Source organism: Balaenoptera musculus, chromosome 10 (assembly GCF_009873245.2).
Source record: "Balaenoptera musculus isolate JJ_BM4_2016_0621 chromosome 10, mBalMus1.pri.v3, whole genome shotgun sequence".
In the NCBI taxonomy this organism is placed as follows: Eukaryota; Metazoa; Chordata; class Mammalia; order Artiodactyla; family Balaenopteridae; genus Balaenoptera; species Balaenoptera musculus.
Window position 1 is genome coordinate 65,264,526 of NC_045794.1, and position 19,270 is coordinate 65,283,795.

Consider the following 19,270-nt stretch of genomic DNA (forward strand, 5'->3'; position numbering starts at 1 on the left):
TTGTTTTGTCCTTTTTAGGGGGAACAGATAAGGAAGATAGTCACTTGCTCAAGGTCACAGCAACTAACAAGAGGTGGGGTCAGCAGTTGACCTCTGGTTTGTTCTGACATACCTGGTGCTTTGTAAATGAATTAGAAAATCTAGATTCCAGTTCTCTCAGTAACTTGTGGTAGTACTTTTCGTGTTTAACTTATACACATGTGAAATTACCAAAATGCACCTTTACTCAACAGAAATAAAGGATACAAACCCTATGCTTCTCAAAAGTTCAATGGAAATAAAAAACTACCATGATCAGTAGTTTTTCATATGAAAAATTTTATCTTTCTCCTATTTATTGGGCTGGCCAGAAAGTTCGTTTGGTTAATGAATATGTTGCTCAATAAAGTTCTTGGTGAAAATGAAAAACGTCTCTTAATTTACTTAAAACCGAACAAACTTTTTGGCCAACCCGATATTTTTGTTAATGATCAACTGTGATATCAACTGCAAAAAGTACCTGTAAAAAAGAATGTAATAGATTCAGAGGAAATAAAGAAAAATATATTCTTATTCTAAAACCTTAGAACTGTCTAAATAAACTTAGAACTGTCTTAATGCTTTAGCTCAAATGGTACTTAAACAGAATACATTTATTTTTAACAAACACAATTTTGGCTTACCTTTTTAATAGGTGATGTAGGTGTTGCCTGACCGGATGACACAGTAGGTGTTGTAACAGCTACAGGAGCTGCTTGTGTACTAGAAGTATTGGCATTAGTTACAGAAGCCATGGATTTTGTCTTATCTTTAGGGAAAGGAAAAGAAAAAAAAGAACACTAAGAGTCATGATTCTAGATGAATTCAGTTTCAATGGTATTGAAAATAGCATTTTATACTGTATTTTTGCTTAAGGTTTTGTTACTTCAGTCTTTTCCCACTATTATCCCTTTTAACAAGGGACATTTTCAAGGAGTTTCTAGAAATGTCTCAATAGGTATGAGACTTAAATAAGAACACGACACACAACCAGACTTTTAAGAATAAAAAGCACAAATAAAATCTGACTATCTGACTTGTGTACTTTTAACACTACGGAAAAATTTTTTAAGTTTTAAATTAATATTTAAAACTTGAATACATGAATACAACCTAACTTCAAAAAATGCAAGAGCTATGCAGTTTTCCAATGAACAAACAACCTACATTGCTTATCTAAAACTTATAGCTCTTCTTTATTCTAGGAAATCTAAAAGTGCTCTTTGTCGATAATGACTTACATTCCTGTCAAACAGTATGCTTAAATGTCACAAAGAGCATTCCTTCTCACTCCTAAAAAGTATAAAGTTAAATGGGCACAATATCAGCTAAATTAGGTTAAATCTCTTCTCACAATGTATCAAAACAATTTCCAACTAGTAATTGATCACTTAGAAAAAGATTTTTGAAATATTAGAAAAAAATCAATATGATGCGAGCAAAAATTCAAAGACTGTATTTGAACACATAAATCAAACTGGCCTTTAGCAAAAGTCACATGTAAATTTAAACCTTTAAATTAACTGTAATTTATAAACGGGCTAGAAAAGTTCACTTTTCAAATGGTCAAAAGTCATTTTATCCAGTTTTAAAATATTCTTTTAGTTTCAAAATGGGATAGGACAGGTATCTTTCTATACTTTTGTGAAGAAGTATACTGCTTTTAAAGCCCTATGAGATACTCATTTTCATTATACTACCTCTCTCCCTTCTTTAGGTCAGTTTTGCAAAGAATCTTCCACCATAAATTACCATTATGATTAAGCAGGCAACATTAACAAATCCTTATCTTTAGGGCAAATACAAACTTCCCACTAATAATTCTGAATTTGCAATGATTCATTCAGTCCTATTTGTGACTAAGAAAACATCTGTAAGATGTTAATAGGGTGAAAAGCATAATCTTAAACTACATCAAAGGACAAGGCCAAACTGGCATATTTAAAAATCACTATAACCACAGCTTTTCAAATAAACTGAATGAGCAAAACTCAGTCTAATAAACTTTTTTCTCATTGTTAAATCCCTCTTTTCATTCAACAGAAGCTAAGCCTATTCAGCACAGTTAAGTACAAATCATGTACACTCTAATTAGACCATCCTCCTGGAAAACAATCCATCCAACTGGAGAGAGTAATTCAACGAATATTTATTAAGTGTCTGATACCTCAAGTACTGTCCTAGGCACTGGGGATATATATCAGTCAATGAAAAGACAAAATATCTTAATTGCATAAAGCTTACAGTCTAGTAGGAGAAATAAATAATAAACCAAAGCTCAACATGTGTTTTTTCATTTTATTTTCTCCTTTTCCCCCTATTTTCTCTAGGCTTAAAAACTTTCTATATTATTGAAATCTATACATCAAAGAATGTATATGCACATATGCAAACATTTATGTTTGGTTTAAGAATAATAATGAAACAAACCTCAGGTGTCCACCATCTAACTTAAGTAAACATTATCAGTGTTACTGAAGCCCTTTCTATCCATTTGATTTCAATGAAGAATAAAAACTTCATGTCCTAGAGAAAAAAAAAAAAAAAACCTAAAAGCAAAACTATGCTTCCCTATTCTCATTCCTTCAACTACCTCTGAAAAATTTATAAATCATTTGGAAGGAAGTTAAACTTTTGGTTGAGTTCCTATTTTCAATCTGATTTATAAGAAACTGATTAAAAAATGGTTTGGAAAATATTTTATGAAAGAAAATTCAGCAAAATAGTTATTTAACATAAAACAGTTTCCCAAGGAAATAACCTTACAAAAAGAAAAAAGAAACAGTTTAGAAATTGTCAGATCAAGCTATACCTCTACAGGGAAATGGCTGCTTTCTCAAGCTTGCCAAATAAAGTATGATAAAGCCTTGTTGATATTAAAAGAGTGAGAGAGAAGGAAACACACAGCATTTACATGGATTAATTCTTGAGATAGAGTTAAATTTTCCTGGCACAACTAGCTACTAGCAACAGGAAGAACAAAATTATCAAGTACAATGCTTCAGAGGAACATTTAAAGTTAGCTCACTGAGACGAGAGAGATTGGTATGCTTAAACTCCAAATCGGGAATTAATATAATACAATTTGATGGTAATTACTTCTATTCATACTTATAGAAGAGTTTAAAGAACTATCCAGATAGCCTAGTCCAATACTTCTCATTCTACAAGCAAGGAAATTTCAACCAAAGGTCAGGAGACTTGCTAGTTAGTGGCAAGACTGGCCTAAATCTGGTCTTTTTTTGTTTTAAATAGCTCCCTGGTGCCTAATACTGAACAGTGAACTGTATAGAAGGGACCAATTAAGAAAAAATTAGGTAGAAAAATCTCAGGAATCTCTGTGAGATATCTGGACTTCCAGTTCTTGAATTCTACTACATGAGCTAGGAGACCTGGGTGCTGGTCCTGGCTTTCGTGTGCACATGTGCATATAGTTTAATTTGTAATGATATATTTTACTAGAGACTGGGGGCCAAGGCATGTCTCACAGAGAGGAGATTAACTACATAAAAATAACTTTAAATACTTGCAAAAGTATCTGAGTCAATTTAAATTTCAATGATATCATTTCATCTTTCAAATGAACTGAACAAATTTAACTGAAGTGTTATTAGGTAAGCATGTACATTAATCTTATTTAAATTAGTAGACTTTAATTTTATACAATTATTACATGAAAATTAACATTTATTACAAAGCAACTGATTGTTATATAGTATCCATGTAAAGCAGGTATTATTACCCTGATTTTACAGAGAAATCAGGGATTAAATAACTTATCCACATCTATAGTTACATGCATGAATCAGTCCATGTTCTTGAACACTGTACATGCTGATTCTCATATAATTTGTTTTTATAATTAGAAATATTTTAATTAGCATGTTATACAAATAAATTACAATATTCAATGACTACCTGTTGTTCTACTGCCAATTTTACCTATATTACTGTGTCAAGGCAAAAGATATGTAGACTCACCTGATCAGCAATGTCACAGCAATAAATAAAAAATTAAATCCCTAAGTGACTAGAATCTAGCCATTTACAAATCTCAAAAACTCTTTGTGTATTTCCAAAAAAATAATTTACTTGTAGGATTAGTAAGCTGCGAGAAAATAAAGAAATCCATAACACATCACCTGGCAACAAAGCTAGCCTGTGCCCATTTAGCAATATCTTGTTTTTAATGGGAAATAGAATTATCAGTATGCTCCTTGACATGTTTATTTAGTAAACTTTAGCTTCTCATATTTTCTTAGAGAAAATATTTTATTGAGTGAGTAAAAAAAACTGATTCAAAACTGTTGCTGTTGTGTCTAGAGGAAATATGGGGAGTCCAAGAAATTCTAGGGCTCCATTTGTGTTTACTAATGATCACCAAACTGGTCCTGATAATGATAACAGTTTTTCATTGATAAAAACCTTAATGAAAATGAAATACCTTTTCTGATAAATACGTTAAAATGCCAAAATGCCAGGTTATACAACTCAAAGATAGCAATCCTGGAATCTCATACTCTTCAGAAGGTTTTTTTTTGGTTTTGTTTTCCTTAAGATTTTTTTGATGTGGACCATTTTTAAAGTCTTCATTGAATTTGTTACAATATTGCTTCTGTTTTATGTTTTGGGTTTTTTTTGGCTGCGAGGCATGTGGGATCCTAGCTCCCCGACCATGGATTGAACCCGCACCCCCTGCAGTGGAAGGCTAAGTTCCAACCACTGGACCACCAGGGAAGTCCCTCTTCAGAAGTTTGAGTGATTAGCCGATACAGAATAAAAGCAATTCAGTAAACAAAATCTATAAAAACATGTGAGCCAGAGGGAAAAAAAAGCAGAAAACATATCCTTGATAATAAAAAGGGAAAGAATGTAAATTGTTAGAGTAAAGCAATTTGGCAGCATCTATGAAAAGTGAAAATATGATTCAATAATCCAATGTTTAAGTGTATCTATTAGAGAACCTCTTGCACATATACACAGGGAGGCAATTATAAAATGATTGCTGCAGTATTATTTACAACAAAACACTGGGAATAAGGTAAATTTTTATCAAAAGGGAAATTAATGTATTTAATGAATACTATGCAGCAACTACAAGGATAAGTTACATACATAAAGACACATATAGATACAAACAAACCTAAAAAATACAACTTTCAAGTAAAAAATGCAAGTTGCATAACAACTCCTAGGGAATAATAAAAACACAAAACAACCTTATAATTACTATATATTACTTCTGAATGTAAGATAAGAGTATAAAAATGGACTAGAAGATTCAGAAAAAAACTCACGATAGTGATTTGGGAAAGAAAGGAAAGAGAAGTAGATTAGGGCTGATGGTTAAAGAAGACAATGGTAATGTTTTAATTTTATTAAAAGAAAAATTATAAACAAATATAGCTAAATGTCAACAGCTGTTAAGTTTTGGTAGTTGGAATATGAATGTTTATTATATTTTTCTGCATCTTTAAAATTTCTCAAAACAAAGTAAATTTCCCCACACCTCTACAGGAAAAAATCTTGACTCTGCCCCAACTTTCTAAAACTTTAGTATTACTGAGGAAATATTTGGGATGCTGTTGGAGCCAGCTTCCTGTACTTTCAGGTCTCAGAAAGCAGCAGGAGCATTCTTGAGCTGCTGGGAACCCATCTAACCCTATCTGCACTATCCAAAGGGAATCTTAGAAGCCTCTTCACCTTCCTCAAACCTAAAAATATAGGTCAGTAAAATGCAGAGGTGATCAATTACCTGCCTCCAGGTAAGCAGAGAACAATAAAATCACAGCTATACTTAAATTTCTAACACTCCCTGAAAGGCAATTTATGTACTGGCTTGGGAGGTATCCTAACAAGTAGCATGTCAGTCTGAAAAGTTTCAAAATTAAAGCCTGACCTCATCTTACTATACACTTCATCAAAATTCACTGAAAATCCCTTTATCCTTCAAATTTTACCTGTTTCAGCTTCTGATTCTGAGTCATCTTCCTCATCTTCTTCACTAGAGCAACTAGATTCATCTTTTTTTCCTTCTTCTTCATCATCAACCTTTTCTTGTTCCAGAGATTCAATACGGGATGCATTTTTCTCAGGCTCAATAATCAATGTCTCTTTGCTGTGAAAGGAAAAAAGCCTTGAAATAATTATAAACACAAAAGGTGAAAATACATAATGAATACATTAATTTTTCCCAGAACCACAAAATCTAATAATCATACTTGTGGCTATCATGCCAACTCATTTAAAACAATAACAAAACCTACTTTAATATTTTACTTACTTTTTAAAGGTTTTCTGTGACTGATTATTGTCCATATTGGCTGTTGATTCAATCAGTGGAGATTTCTTCTCCCGTTTTTCACTATGGAGCTTTATAAAATTTATGCAAAGGAAAATAACAATACTATTAAAATAACATTAATGAGCAAAATACAGAATTTAAAATAATAACAAAGTAGCTTCCCAAACACTAAATGAAAACAAAACAGACAAAAGATTTAAGTTTTACCTAAAAAGAAAAGGGCTTGGATAAAGAATAAAAAGAACTAGACAGTTTAAAAGCTCCACAGAGGGGACTTCCCTGGCAGTCCAGTGGTTAAGACTCTGCGCATCCCCTGCAGGGGACATGGGTTCGATCCCTGGTTGGGGAACTAAGATCTGCTGTGCGGTGCAGCCAAAAAAACAACAACCACAAAGGACTAAGTTGGATTTTTTTTTTTAAGATCCCTCCAACTTTAGTTTACTGAAAAACCAGGGACCATTAACCATTTAGGATGTCTGATAATATTTTACTTAAACATCTGCTTCCTAGTTTTGTTAACTCCTTGCTTATCTAGCATATGCTATTTTAGAAATCTGAGATTTTATAGTCTCCACCCTCTAAGCAAACTTTCTTATGAAATTACAAAAAGATACTATTATAGAGAACATATACATTGTAGACATATTCACTTTGGTAAAGGGATGCTAGAGAAATGGGGATAAGCAACACAAAAGGCTAAAAAAAACACCACCACTACTCCTTTATTCTCATTCACTGTCATTTAATTTGATCACTAGGAATAACTTAAAACCAAACAGTACAAAACATCACAAGAATACTTTTTCAGCTGTCTAAAATTCAATTCTATTCACTAATAGAGAAAATTTTTAGACAGTCATCAAACATACCAGATTTTGTTTCTTTTGCAACTCTTCTAAATAACCTAAAATGTCTTCATCTGCTACATCAAAGGCTGTCTGGCCCTATGCAGGAAACAAGAGGGTTGGTGATAATAAAAAAATCAATAAATTATAAAATGCCTTCGGTGATTCTGTATGATTATACAGAAAGAAGTTAGATAACATTTTTTATGGTAGGTATAAAACATGGTACATATGACTTGAAGGAGATGTATGAGAAATCCATGTGAGAGATAAGCAGCTGATATACCTCCCCTTACTTTTTTTGGTAACAGCTTTATTGATCTATAATTCACATACAAGTCACCCATTTTAAAGTATGCAATTCAATGGTTTTAGTATATTCACAGAGTTTTACAACCATCACCACAATCAATTCTAGAATATTTTCATCACCCCAAAAAGAAATGACATACCCATTAGCAATCCCCTCCCTACTCCCCCTCCCCCTGTCTGAGGCAACCACTAACCTACTTTCTGTTACTACAGACTTGCCTATTCCAGACATTTCATATAAATGGAATCATACAATATATGGTCCTTTGTGACTGGCTTCTTTCACTTTGCAAACTGTTTTCAAGGTTCATCCATATTGTAGCATGTATCTACTTCATTCTTTTTTATTGCTGAATAATATTCCATTGCATGATATACCACCTTTTGCTAATCTCTTCACCAGATGATGGACATCTGCTTTTGCTTTCTGGTACACAATGAATAATTCTGCTATGAACATTTGTGTGTAAGTTTTTGTGTGGACATCTGTTTTAATTTTCTTGGGTATATAGCTATGAGCGGAATTACTGGGTCATGTGGTAACTCCAAGTTTAACCTTTTTGAGATCTTATTTCTACTTTACCGCCATAAAAATTAATTAAATTCGTAGTAGAATAATAAAATAAGCATATGTATTTCTAAACTACTTAAAGGTTCAGCCAGCCACAGGTATGACTTAGTTTCAAAAAGTAGTCCAGATGAACATCTGTCAATCTATTTTTATTCATAGTGGAAAAGAAAATTTCAAAGAGCTGTTGACCAAAAATAGTAAGGATTTTTCCTGCTGCCAGCTTAGTCCTTATAATAACCCTACTGGTACAAGTTTCCAGAATGCCAGAAAGTTCATTATTTAGAATATATTCTACCTTATATGTTTGCAAAATTTTCTTAATTTATGAATTTCTAAGAATATAATATCAATGGAAGTGCCCAAATCTACTCGACACGTATGGTAATACTATTACAGAAAGAGTAATACTTCTTTGTCGAACAAGGCCAAATCACCTCACAAGTAGCTGGAAAAGACTTAATAATAAAAATGAATAAATGATTCACAAAATGTTTTGTACAGTTAATAAAACTTAATAGAATTAAATAATTTATATTCTCATAACATTTTTTAGACTAAAACTATATTTCTAGAAGTTAAAATATTTAAAGTACATTTGAAAGGCCTACCACTTTGTTGACCATCTCCATATCACACAGACTGTCCACTAAAATTCGACATGCTTCTTCTTTACCCCAATGAGCTGCAGCATGAAGAGGTGTCCAGCCATCATAATCTTTAATATTAACATCATAGCCTGCCTGTATTAAAAGTCTAAACAAATTACAGTGAATTAGATCATCATTAAAATCTAGAAATGACTGGACATAATTAACAGCTATATACCATGCAAGTTAACAAAAATTTGCAATATATTTCTTTTCATAGTTCAGAATCCCTCCTCCCCTCAACAAATTAACTAGGATAAAAGAATTCTCAGAAAACACTGGCATAGAGGATCTTGAGTTACTGCCGTAATAATGAATTCAGTTTTAATTAATTCCTAATGACTATGAGTCTTATGGTTTGGTATGACACTGATTAATTCTTGTTAATATGTTTCTAACTGAAAATTTTGCAGGAAAGTCTATAATTTTTCAAAACTATTGGATCAATTTGTATGTTAAACTGATTTATTGTAGGGAATGTCTTCAAGTGTCCATATGATATATCATCTCAAGCTGAACGTGTTCTAAAAATATACTGGCATCAAACAAAGTTATTTGTAGTGTCATTGTTGCCTTGCGGTTAAGGAACTGGTTTGTGAAAGCCTTCATAAACCTTTATCATCTACCACTGGAAATTTTCATAGGAAAATGACTGTTAGAAACAAAACAAAGCAAAACAAATATTCCGAGGGGTCGAGTCTACTTTTCTGCAGCAGTAGAAAGCAGATATTCTAATCATCAACAAAGCTAGAAAACAGGAATACATTTTAATACAATGAAAAGAGTTGCATAAATGTTAGTATGCCCTTATAACTGTATACTGACATCGACCTTTATTTTATTTAGAAATTAAGCTCACAGAGAGCAAAGAATGGGTCTATAAATTGCACACAGCACAGCGCCACACACAAAGGCGAACACTAAATACTTTATAACTCAAATCTGGTTAACCTTTACCTTACTTTCCAAGATGTTGACCTTGAGAAGGGCTTCTTTTTACCTACAGGAGGTGGTAGTGATAGCTAATATATAACCATTTATTTATGTTTCAAGAACTGATCCCCTATTTCCTAACAATATCTAAAGCAGATGTTTTAAATTATGGCTCCATAGCGGAACCATCTGAAAAACTTGCTATTGAAAAAAACAAAAAACAAACAAAAAAGATTCCCCAGCTCCACCCCAGTTCCATTGAATTAATCAGTATCTTGGGAGATGGGCCCTGTCAATCTGTACTTTTAATAAGTCCTGCATATGATCTCACATTACTGCCTGTCTCCTGCCTGCAGATCAACATTTAAGAGTCATTGATCTAAAAAACACGCTAATAGATATGTCAGAAGATATAAGTTAAAAAAATATGGCCACTAATATAAATATTATCAGATACTTTATTAATAGAGGCAGAAATAATACTGGGATATAAGCTAATAAAAATATACCCCCAATAGGAAATATGAACTATAATAATGTTAAATATCCTGAGCAATACAAAATTCTAAGTACTTGAGAGTCTGTGTGGAGAGAAAGGTAGACACACACCCCCCGCCCCCCAAACATAAAGCTCTCTATATGCCAGGCCATGCAAGGATACTCAAAAAAATAAGACAGTATTTATTATGCTCAAGGAACTTCTAATGGAGGACAAAAGTTAAATAAAACAACAATCAACCCTCACAGACAGGTTCTATGATGAAGCTGCAATAGGGGTACAGAGCTGAAAAGCATAAAAATCAACTGAAAGGGGTTGTGTGTGTTTGCGGGGGAGGGGGTAAGTGGGGAGACAGTTACATTTGAAATGGATCTCTTCTATTTATTTTTGATTTCATATTTTCTTTCCTAAGTAAAATATTCACAAGTTTTAAAACTAAAAAAGAATAAATGGCTAGATAGCAAAGTCACTTCCCCACTGCTGACCTTTAGCCAACCAGTTTCCCTGCCCCAGAGATACCCATACTACTGCTTTTGATTAGATCCTTACAGAGAGATTTTATGCATATATAAATAAATACAACTTAAATTTTTAAAACATAAACACAAATGAGGCATAGTTCTGTTCTTGGCTTGACAACTTAACACATCCTAGCGCTCTTTCCATATCTATAAGTAGTGTTTTCATCGTTATAGAGTATTCTAGTGAAAGGATGTATCATGATCTATTCAACCATTCTCCTACTCCAATTATAAACAATGCTGCTAGCACATACCTTATTTCCTATGTGAGTGAGAATATCTGTAAAAAAAATTCCTAGGAATTTCCCTGGTGGCGCAGTGGTTAAGAATCTGCCTGCCAATGCAGGGAACATGGGTTCGAGCCCTGGTCCAGGAAGATCCCACATGCTGCAGAGCAACTAAGCCACAACTACTGAAGCTTGCGCTCTAGAGCCCCTGCTCTGCAACAAGAAAAGCCATGGCAATGAGAAGCCCGTGCACCGCATGGAAGAGCAGCTCCTGCTCGCTGCAACTAGAGAAAGCCCACGCGCAGCAACAAAGACCCAACGCAGCCAAAAATAAAATAAATAAATTAATTAATAAATTAAAAAATAACAATTCCTAGAGGTAGTGCTGCTAAGCCAAAGAATAACTGTTACTTTGATAAAATTTGCTCAATAGTCATTTATACTTTCACCAGTAATGTAAGAGAGTGCCTTTTCCCAAATTTGCCAACAGTGTGCCAAACATTTTGATCTTTGCCAATATGATAGATGAAAAATGATAATTCACTGTAGCTTTATCTGCACTTATGAATGAAGTTGAGCATTTTTTTTTCATGGGCTTAAGAGCCTTGAACTGAGTCAAGGATAGAAAGGAATTTGCTTCCAAGTTGAAGAGATGGTGAATGAAGGTATCTAGATAGAAACAAGAGTAGGCATTAAGGCATCATGAAAGAACTTCAAGTAGATATACACAGCTGGAATCATGCATGCCTGAGGAGCAATGGTAGCAGCTTAGCTTGAAAGAGGAACCAATGGCCAGATGACTAATGGTCTTATGTGCTAAGCTGAGGAGTTTAAAATTCATCCCAATTCCTGCTGAGAATCTTAATGAAGGATTTTAAGAGCCTGGACAACTGAATTACAAAGACCACTTGGAAGCAGTCTAGAAATCTATTTTACAGTGCAATCCAGTACTCATATATATGTTTATAGAAACAAGAATTTTAAGAAACAAAATACCTTTACCATATGCGATACTCTTTGATATTTTCCATTTTTTCTTTCTAAATGCTGTTCACAGCTCACTAAGTTCATTTCATGACCCACTCTAATGGGGTTTGAAAGTCTGAAAAGTTTTGGATTAGAGAGAAACAGATGGGACAAGGAAACTAATTACAACTTAACTGTAGGGGCTTCCCTGGTGGCGCAGTGGTTAAGAATCCACCTGCCAATGCAGGGGACACAGGTTTGAGCCTTGGTCTAGGAAGATCCCACATGCTGCAGAGCAACTAAGCCCGTGCGTCACAACTACTGAGCCTGTGCCCTAGAGCCTGCGTGCCACAACTACTGAAGCCCACATGCCTAGAGCCAGTGCTCCGCAACAAGAGAAGCCACTGCAGTGAGAATCCCGCACACTGCAACGAAGAGTAGCCCCCGCTCACCGCAACTAGAGAAAGCCCGCGTGCAGCAACAAAGACCCAACACAGCCAAAAGTAAATAAATAAAATAAATAAATTTTTTAAAAAGTTAACTGTACTATTCTAGGAGAAGGCTTAAATTACTGAAGTGAGTAGTGATTGAAATAGGAGGAAACCTGGAATAACTGACCCACTTAAACTTCTTCACTGTTTTTACTGAGGAGAGGGAATAAGGAGAAGGGATTGATATAAGAAACCAAAGTGGAACAAAAGCAACATAGAGGGTGCAGTAGATTTTGCTGAGGGCCAGTCTTATTAGCCTTCACATAGATATAACAAAAGTTATGCACTGAATTGTTTTTTCCATATAGTTGCCAACACCTTTGCACTGCATAAGTAAAAACCAAAACACAAATTTATTGTGACATAAAGGAGCTTTGTCCCAAAGATATTTGTTGATCAGTATATAACCCTATATCGTCTAAGTTGCTTATGGTTTAATATTTAATATTATGCTAACAGCACTCTGAATTCCAGTGTTCATGTAGTGAAAATCTAAAAAAAAAATCAGATAAATTACATATAAATAAACAATCAGTAGGAATCAAGCTCTTAGAATTTGATAATATGTTTATATACAACATTGTTCTTAGTCTCTGTATCCAGACCTAACCTATCTGGGAATCTCAAAGTGACTCTAATAATTTACTAGGCCAGAAGGTAACATATAATGGTTGTCTGACACTTAAATTTCACTTATTGGAAAACTGCAATGGAAGAACAGTTGAATACTCAAAATTTGAGAGTGAAAGAAAGAACTTTAGAAATAAAGCAATAATATTCAAGGTAGTTTTCTCTTTCTCCCTGTAAACAGACATTAAATAACTTACATAAGCTGTTTCAAAATAATGTTAGCAAGTATCTTAAAAAAAGGAAAAGTGAAATAAAGAAAACAAATCAAAGCAGAAAAACAACTGTGAGAAGCAATACTTACTTTAAAACTTCTGTATAGCCTTTAGCAGCTGCAACATGAAGTGCTGTACCTCCAGATTTTGCATGCCGGACATCATTTATATGGCCACTATTTAGCCACTGTCTTGCATCTCTAAGCATTATTCGTTCTTCTTCCTTTCGAGCTGCTTCTATATCAACCCCTGATAAAATAAAATAATTTTTTTCATTTTTTTCTCTATAGTAAATGTTTTTGTTTGGAAATAAAATTATCCAAAACATTCCAAGTTTAATTGAAAATTGAAAGTGAAATTATATTTTTGAAAAATGGGCTGCTTAGAACAAGCTGGTTAAATAAAGAAATGTAGGAATACTGTAGATATTTTATTAGCATTCTCTATTGACTATTTAATTTTTGCCCTACAGTATTATTTTGGCTTTCTTTTTACCTTTTCTGCTTATTCCTTTTGTTTTTGAAGATTTGAATATTCCCCAAGGTATTCCCCATCCTTTGGTCTAAAAAAAAAGTTTGTTGTTTTAAACAATCATATGTATTTAAGTCTCAAATTTTTATCCACTGCTTTGACCAGTTCTCTAAACTCTAGCCTAGTAGGTACAAATGTTTATTGAACACTTCAACTTGGAGGTCCTGTCCTCATCTAAAATTGAACAGACCTTAAATCAGATTATTTTTCTACCAACACCCCTTTCCTTTTCCAACATAGTACATTGTTCATACCATCAGTATCAGTTTTATCATTTTAGTAAGTTATATAGATGTTTATTCATTTAAAAGCATTAAGCGCTATGCTAGGTTAAGGTGATAAGAGTGGGGAGAATTCAAAAAGGAACAGGACCTTCAAAGCGCTCAACATCTTGAGAAAAAAATTAAAATAGAAATGATAATCCTGAAATTCCTCAGTGATCTCATGTTATCTTATGGCTTCAAATGCTGGTTATTTAATAAATAGCACATACCACGATGCATTTATACTCCAGAAGACAATGAGCTTATTAAAAAAGGTAAATATACTGCTTTTTTATGTTGTATTCCCACCATATGGATGGATACCTGATACAAAGTAAAAGGGATCAGTAAATGTTTACTGAATGAATGATAAATACATAAATACATGAGTAAAAAATAATTGCACACACACACAACTTCTCAGCTAAGATCTCTTTTATAATTCATATCCATGTATCCAATTGGCTGGTTGGAATTTTTCATTCACTCATTCATTCAATCAATCAGTCAATATGTACTGAGTCTCTACTATATGTCAGGTACTTTATTAGGTGCTAGGGGTTTAGAAGTGAACCTATTACATGGCAGATGATACATCTGTGAAGGAAAAAAAAGCAGAGTAAAGGTATAGAGGGTAATGAGAAAGAGTTATTTTATATAGGTTGGTAAAGAACAGTCTCTTTGATAAGGTGACATTACAGCAAGAAATAAAGTGACAGTCATACCATAATCTTAGAGAATATTCCAGACAGAGGGAAGTACTACAGATCTTCCTTGACTTACAATGGGGTTACATTCTGATAAATCCATCAAAAGTTGAAAATATCCTAAGTCAAAACTGCATATGATATACCTATCCTGTCATAGCTTAGTGTAGCCTACCTTAGACATGCTCAGAATACTTACATTAGCCCACAGTTGTGAAAAATCATCTAACACAAAGCCTGTTTTATAAATAAATTATTAAGTGCTGAATATCTCATGTAATTTACTGAACACTGTACTGAAAGTGAAAAACAGAATGGTCATATAGGTATAGAATGGTTGTTTAAGTGTATCAGTTTGGTTGTTTACCCCCATGATCATGTGGCTGACCAGAAGTTGCAGCTTGCTGCTGTTGACCAGCGTCACTAGGGAATATGTGCTGCATATCACTAGCCCGGGAAAAGGTCGAAACTCAAAATCTGAAGTATGGTTTCTACTGAATGTGTATTGCTTTCACACCATCATAAAGTTGAAAAATCGTTAAACTGAACCACGATAAGTCAGGGATTGTCTGTAGTAAGCACTGAGGTAGAAGCCTGCTTGGAATGTTCTTCTGATTAGGAAAAGGCAGGGTGTCTATAGAGTAGTGAGGACAATGAGCAGGGGGCAGGGTGACAACATCCGACTCAATTTAAGAGGATCACTTAAGCTGAAAAGTTAAGAGTAAAAACTGAGGTATAGACTGGGAGGCTACAACAATAATTCAGGCAAGAGATGATGGTAACTCGAACCAAGGTGGTAGCAGTGAAGGTAGTAAAGAGGTTAGATTCTGCATTCTTCAAGGCAAACCAACAGAATTTGCTGTTAGTTTGGATGTAGGAGAAAAAGAGAAGTCAAGGATGAATCAAAGGTTTTTAGCCTGAGCAACTAGAAAAATTAAATTTTCAATTTCGGAAATGTGAAGTTTGAGATGCACTAACAGACATCTAATTGGAGTTAGCTGGATATCTGAGTCTGGAGAACAGAGAAGAGGTCAAAACTAGGGATGTAATATAATACATAATAAAATAATGTAACACAGTCACCTCAAACTCAATGCTGAAATCTTATCTCAATTTTCCCTAGCCAATCTGCTTGCTGTCTGTCTTATATTTCCTATATTAGGTTCCAATACTTATCCAGAAACCTGGAAGTCATCCTTAATCCCTCCCTTTACCTTATCCCCAGCCTCCATCCAATTAGTCAGCAGATTCTGAGTTGCCATTCCTAATACGTCTTCTTTTTTTTTTCCTAAAATGTCTTCTTAATGGCCCCTAATCACTATTTTAGTTCGTCTTATGTCTCACACTTCGATGACTACAGCTGGCCCTTAATTCATTCTCCTCAGTTCCTTCTGAGTCATTCCCCACATCATCGCCAGACTGGTTTTTCTGTATCAAAATACAATCATCTCTCTTTTCTATAAAAAATCTGTCAATGATTGCTCACCTCCTACAAGACAAAGCTCAAGCTCTTTAGTGTAGCAGACAGAGCCTGTTATGATTTGGTCTCAATGCATTTTTAATCTCTAGTCTTTCTCCTCTATCATCACCCAGTGTTCTAACCATATAGATCTTCACGTAGATCAAGTACATCATGTGCCTGTGCTGTGGTGCAAGCTAGTATCCTCTATCTGGAATGTATCCTTACCTTGCTTGCTTAGTAAATTACCATTTATTCAAGACACAACTAAACTGTTCAGTTGAAGCTCAATCTCAAAAAAGTAGGCCATGACTGAAAAACATTTTTAAAATCCCGAGATTACAGAAGTGCAGGTAAAGTCATCTTCAAACTAGAGATCCCATTTTTTTCCCCAAATGTTTGCTCTTGGTGTTAGAACCAACTATCCTCTTGAATTTTTCTTTTTTTTTCCTAAATATTTACTTATTTATTTATTTGGCTGTGCCATGTCTTAGCTGTGGCATGCGGGCTCAGTAGTTGCGGCGCACGGGCTCAGTAGTTGTGGTGCACGGGCTCTAGAGTGTGTGGGCTTAGTAGTTGCGGCATGCAGGCTTAGTTGCCCCATGGCACGTGGAATCTTGGTCCCGTGACCAGAGATTGAACCCACGTCCCCTGTGTTGGAAGGCGGATTCTTAACCACTGGACCACCAGGGAAGTCCCTCATTACTACATTTGAAAGAAACTTGCAATTAGGTTTTCCAAATAGACTTTATAAAAACAATTATATACACTATATATGTAATGGACAAAACTTATTATAATCTTTAATTACAAAGTATCACCATTTCTATAATAATGCAATTTTATACATATATAAATTTCCTCTCAAAAGATAATCAGCCCATCTTATTTAAAATGCCTTCTAATGTTATTCATAAAAGAAATTATAAAGCTGTAATTGTTAATACATTAAGAATAATCTTTCTACTAAATGACTTTTCTCAGACTGATTTATTTTCTTATGCTTAATTTTTTTCACTATCTTTTAATACATGAACATCTTTATTATCATTATCCCTTTTCTCTTTATCATCTTAAAGAGTCTGACTTCTATTGTCTTTTATTATTCTAAATTTCCTCTGGACTTGAAATAAAAAAACAGCTACTTCTTACTTCTGGATTTATCTAATTTCATGCTATCTTCACCTAATTACAAAGCAGTTACCCTCTGTTGCCACCAAATTGTGCCTTTATATGAATTATATATAAATACAACTCAAGTTTAAAATTAAAGTACATGTGAAGAGAAATTTCTTATGCTTAAGAAAATCCAGTTAGAAAAAAAAAAACACTCTTGTTCTTAAAATCTTTTCAAAAATACCACTGAGTAGAGCAATAGACAATTAATTTTTGTTTAAACCCCACTGGACTATGTATTACAATACTTGTTTTCTAATTCCAGTGCTTTAACTAGGCTAGCAACCTTGAGAAAGCCATAACTTCTTTGAATATTAGTATAATGGGTTAAGAACACAGATCTGAACCTAGACTGCTGGGTTTCAATCCCTGATTTGCCAATTACTAGCTCTATTATCTTGGGCAAGACACAATCTACACTAATATTCAGTTCTTTTATTTGTAAGGTAGGAGTAATGAAAGTATATACCTATCCACAATGTTGCGAGGATTAAATTAATATTATATGTGAAGTGTTTAGATCAGGAATAAGCACTAAGGTGTTAATTATCATGATCAGTTCTAAAAGTCTATGATTCTGCTTCTCTTTTACTGCATCGTGGTCTAATAGGAAGAAGATCTTATAATGAATTTAACTGATCCTTAATCCACCTATAATTGCAAGGTTTTTAAGCAACAAAAACAATGTATATTGAACTAAATTGGGTGTGATATAATAAAGTGATAAGACTATTTAACATCTGTCACTGCTATAAAAAAAACAGTAAATGTTAGCTTGAAATGTAGCCAATTCTCATAGGTAAGAAAAAATAAAATCAAATTGGAATTTTGTTAGCTAAGAAATGCAAAAATTGACTTGTGTCCCACACTAAATAAAGAAAATTGCATTAAAACATAAACCAGAAATACTTTCATCTACTATTCAATCATTACTACTTTCAAAGGCAATCTACTCAAGCATGACTAGTTGTTAATCAAATATATTAGAATAAGAAATAAGAGCCAACAAGAGGGAAGAGATATGGGAACATATTGTATATGTATAACTGATTTACTTTGTTATAAAGCAGAAGCTAACACACCATTGTAAGGCAATTATACTTCAATAAAGATGTTAAAAAAAAAAAAAAGAAATAAGAGCCAAAAGAGTGATTAAAGAATTTTAAAATATTAAATAATAACTTTCATACCAGGATAAATAATTTGAGAAATCTTGTCATTACTAGAGATATATTTAGGGTGCTCTTTTTATAAATGTTAAACTCTATTAGAGATGCCTCTATCTTTTGTTTCTTCGGAATAAAGTTATGCTATATAAATTCATGTATTCCCATTATATGAATAAAATGAATATCATGAAATATTTTCTAGGAGATATTCCTAATAAAATGCAGTATGGTACAGTGATGAAGAGTGTGAGCTCAAGGTATCTGTTACACTGTTTGGGACTGAACTACATACAGCACGACTTCCTACATGTATGACCTTGGGCAAATCACTGAGCCTCAGCTTCTCATCTGTAAAATGGGGTGACAGTAGTACTAACTTCTTAGAATTGCTGTGAGGATGAAATGAAATAATGCATGTAAAGCCTTTTGCTCAATGCCTGGCAAATAATCGGTATTTAATAAGAGTTAGCTATTATTTTTAGTATCAGCTCTTTACTTTTCAGTTTCAGGGTCATACTATACACTATTTTCCAGAATTTCCCCTCACCTATTATTTTCCCAGATTTACATTTTCCATCCTGACATTTCCTAAATTCCAACAGTGCACTGAACACTGTCATCTAGATGTGCTTTAGCAACCAAACTCAATATATCCCAAAACAAACTCATACACTCTCTAAATCCGTTCCTGCTTTGTCCCACATTTTCCCCGTGTGAATTTATCCAATCATCACTTCTTAAACTGGAAACTTCAGGAGGCAAATTAGCTGGCCTCAATTCTTCCTGCAT

General features: G+C 33.8%; 1 protein-coding gene across 8 annotated transcripts in view; it reads right to left on the reverse strand.

Annotated features, from left to right (window-relative positions):
* The window catches only part of PPP1R12A (protein phosphatase 1 regulatory subunit 12A), a 149,372-nt gene that overhangs the window by 48,432 nt on the left and 81,670 nt on the right, over positions 1-19,270 (reverse strand). For all 8 annotated transcript variants that reach the window (XM_036865562.1, XM_036865569.1, XM_036865564.1 and 5 more), the window contains exons 4-9: positions 13,266-13,425; positions 8,659-8,803; positions 7,192-7,266; positions 6,302-6,390; positions 5,979-6,136; positions 663-787 (exon numbers count right to left, since the gene is read on the reverse strand). In XM_036865562.1, the coding sequence (XP_036721457.1) occupies positions 663-787; positions 5,979-6,136; positions 6,302-6,390; positions 7,192-7,266; positions 8,659-8,803; positions 13,266-13,425 (752 nt within the window). The remainder of the gene's footprint in view (positions 1-662; positions 788-5,978; positions 6,137-6,301; positions 6,391-7,191; positions 7,267-8,658; positions 8,804-13,265; positions 13,426-19,270) is intronic.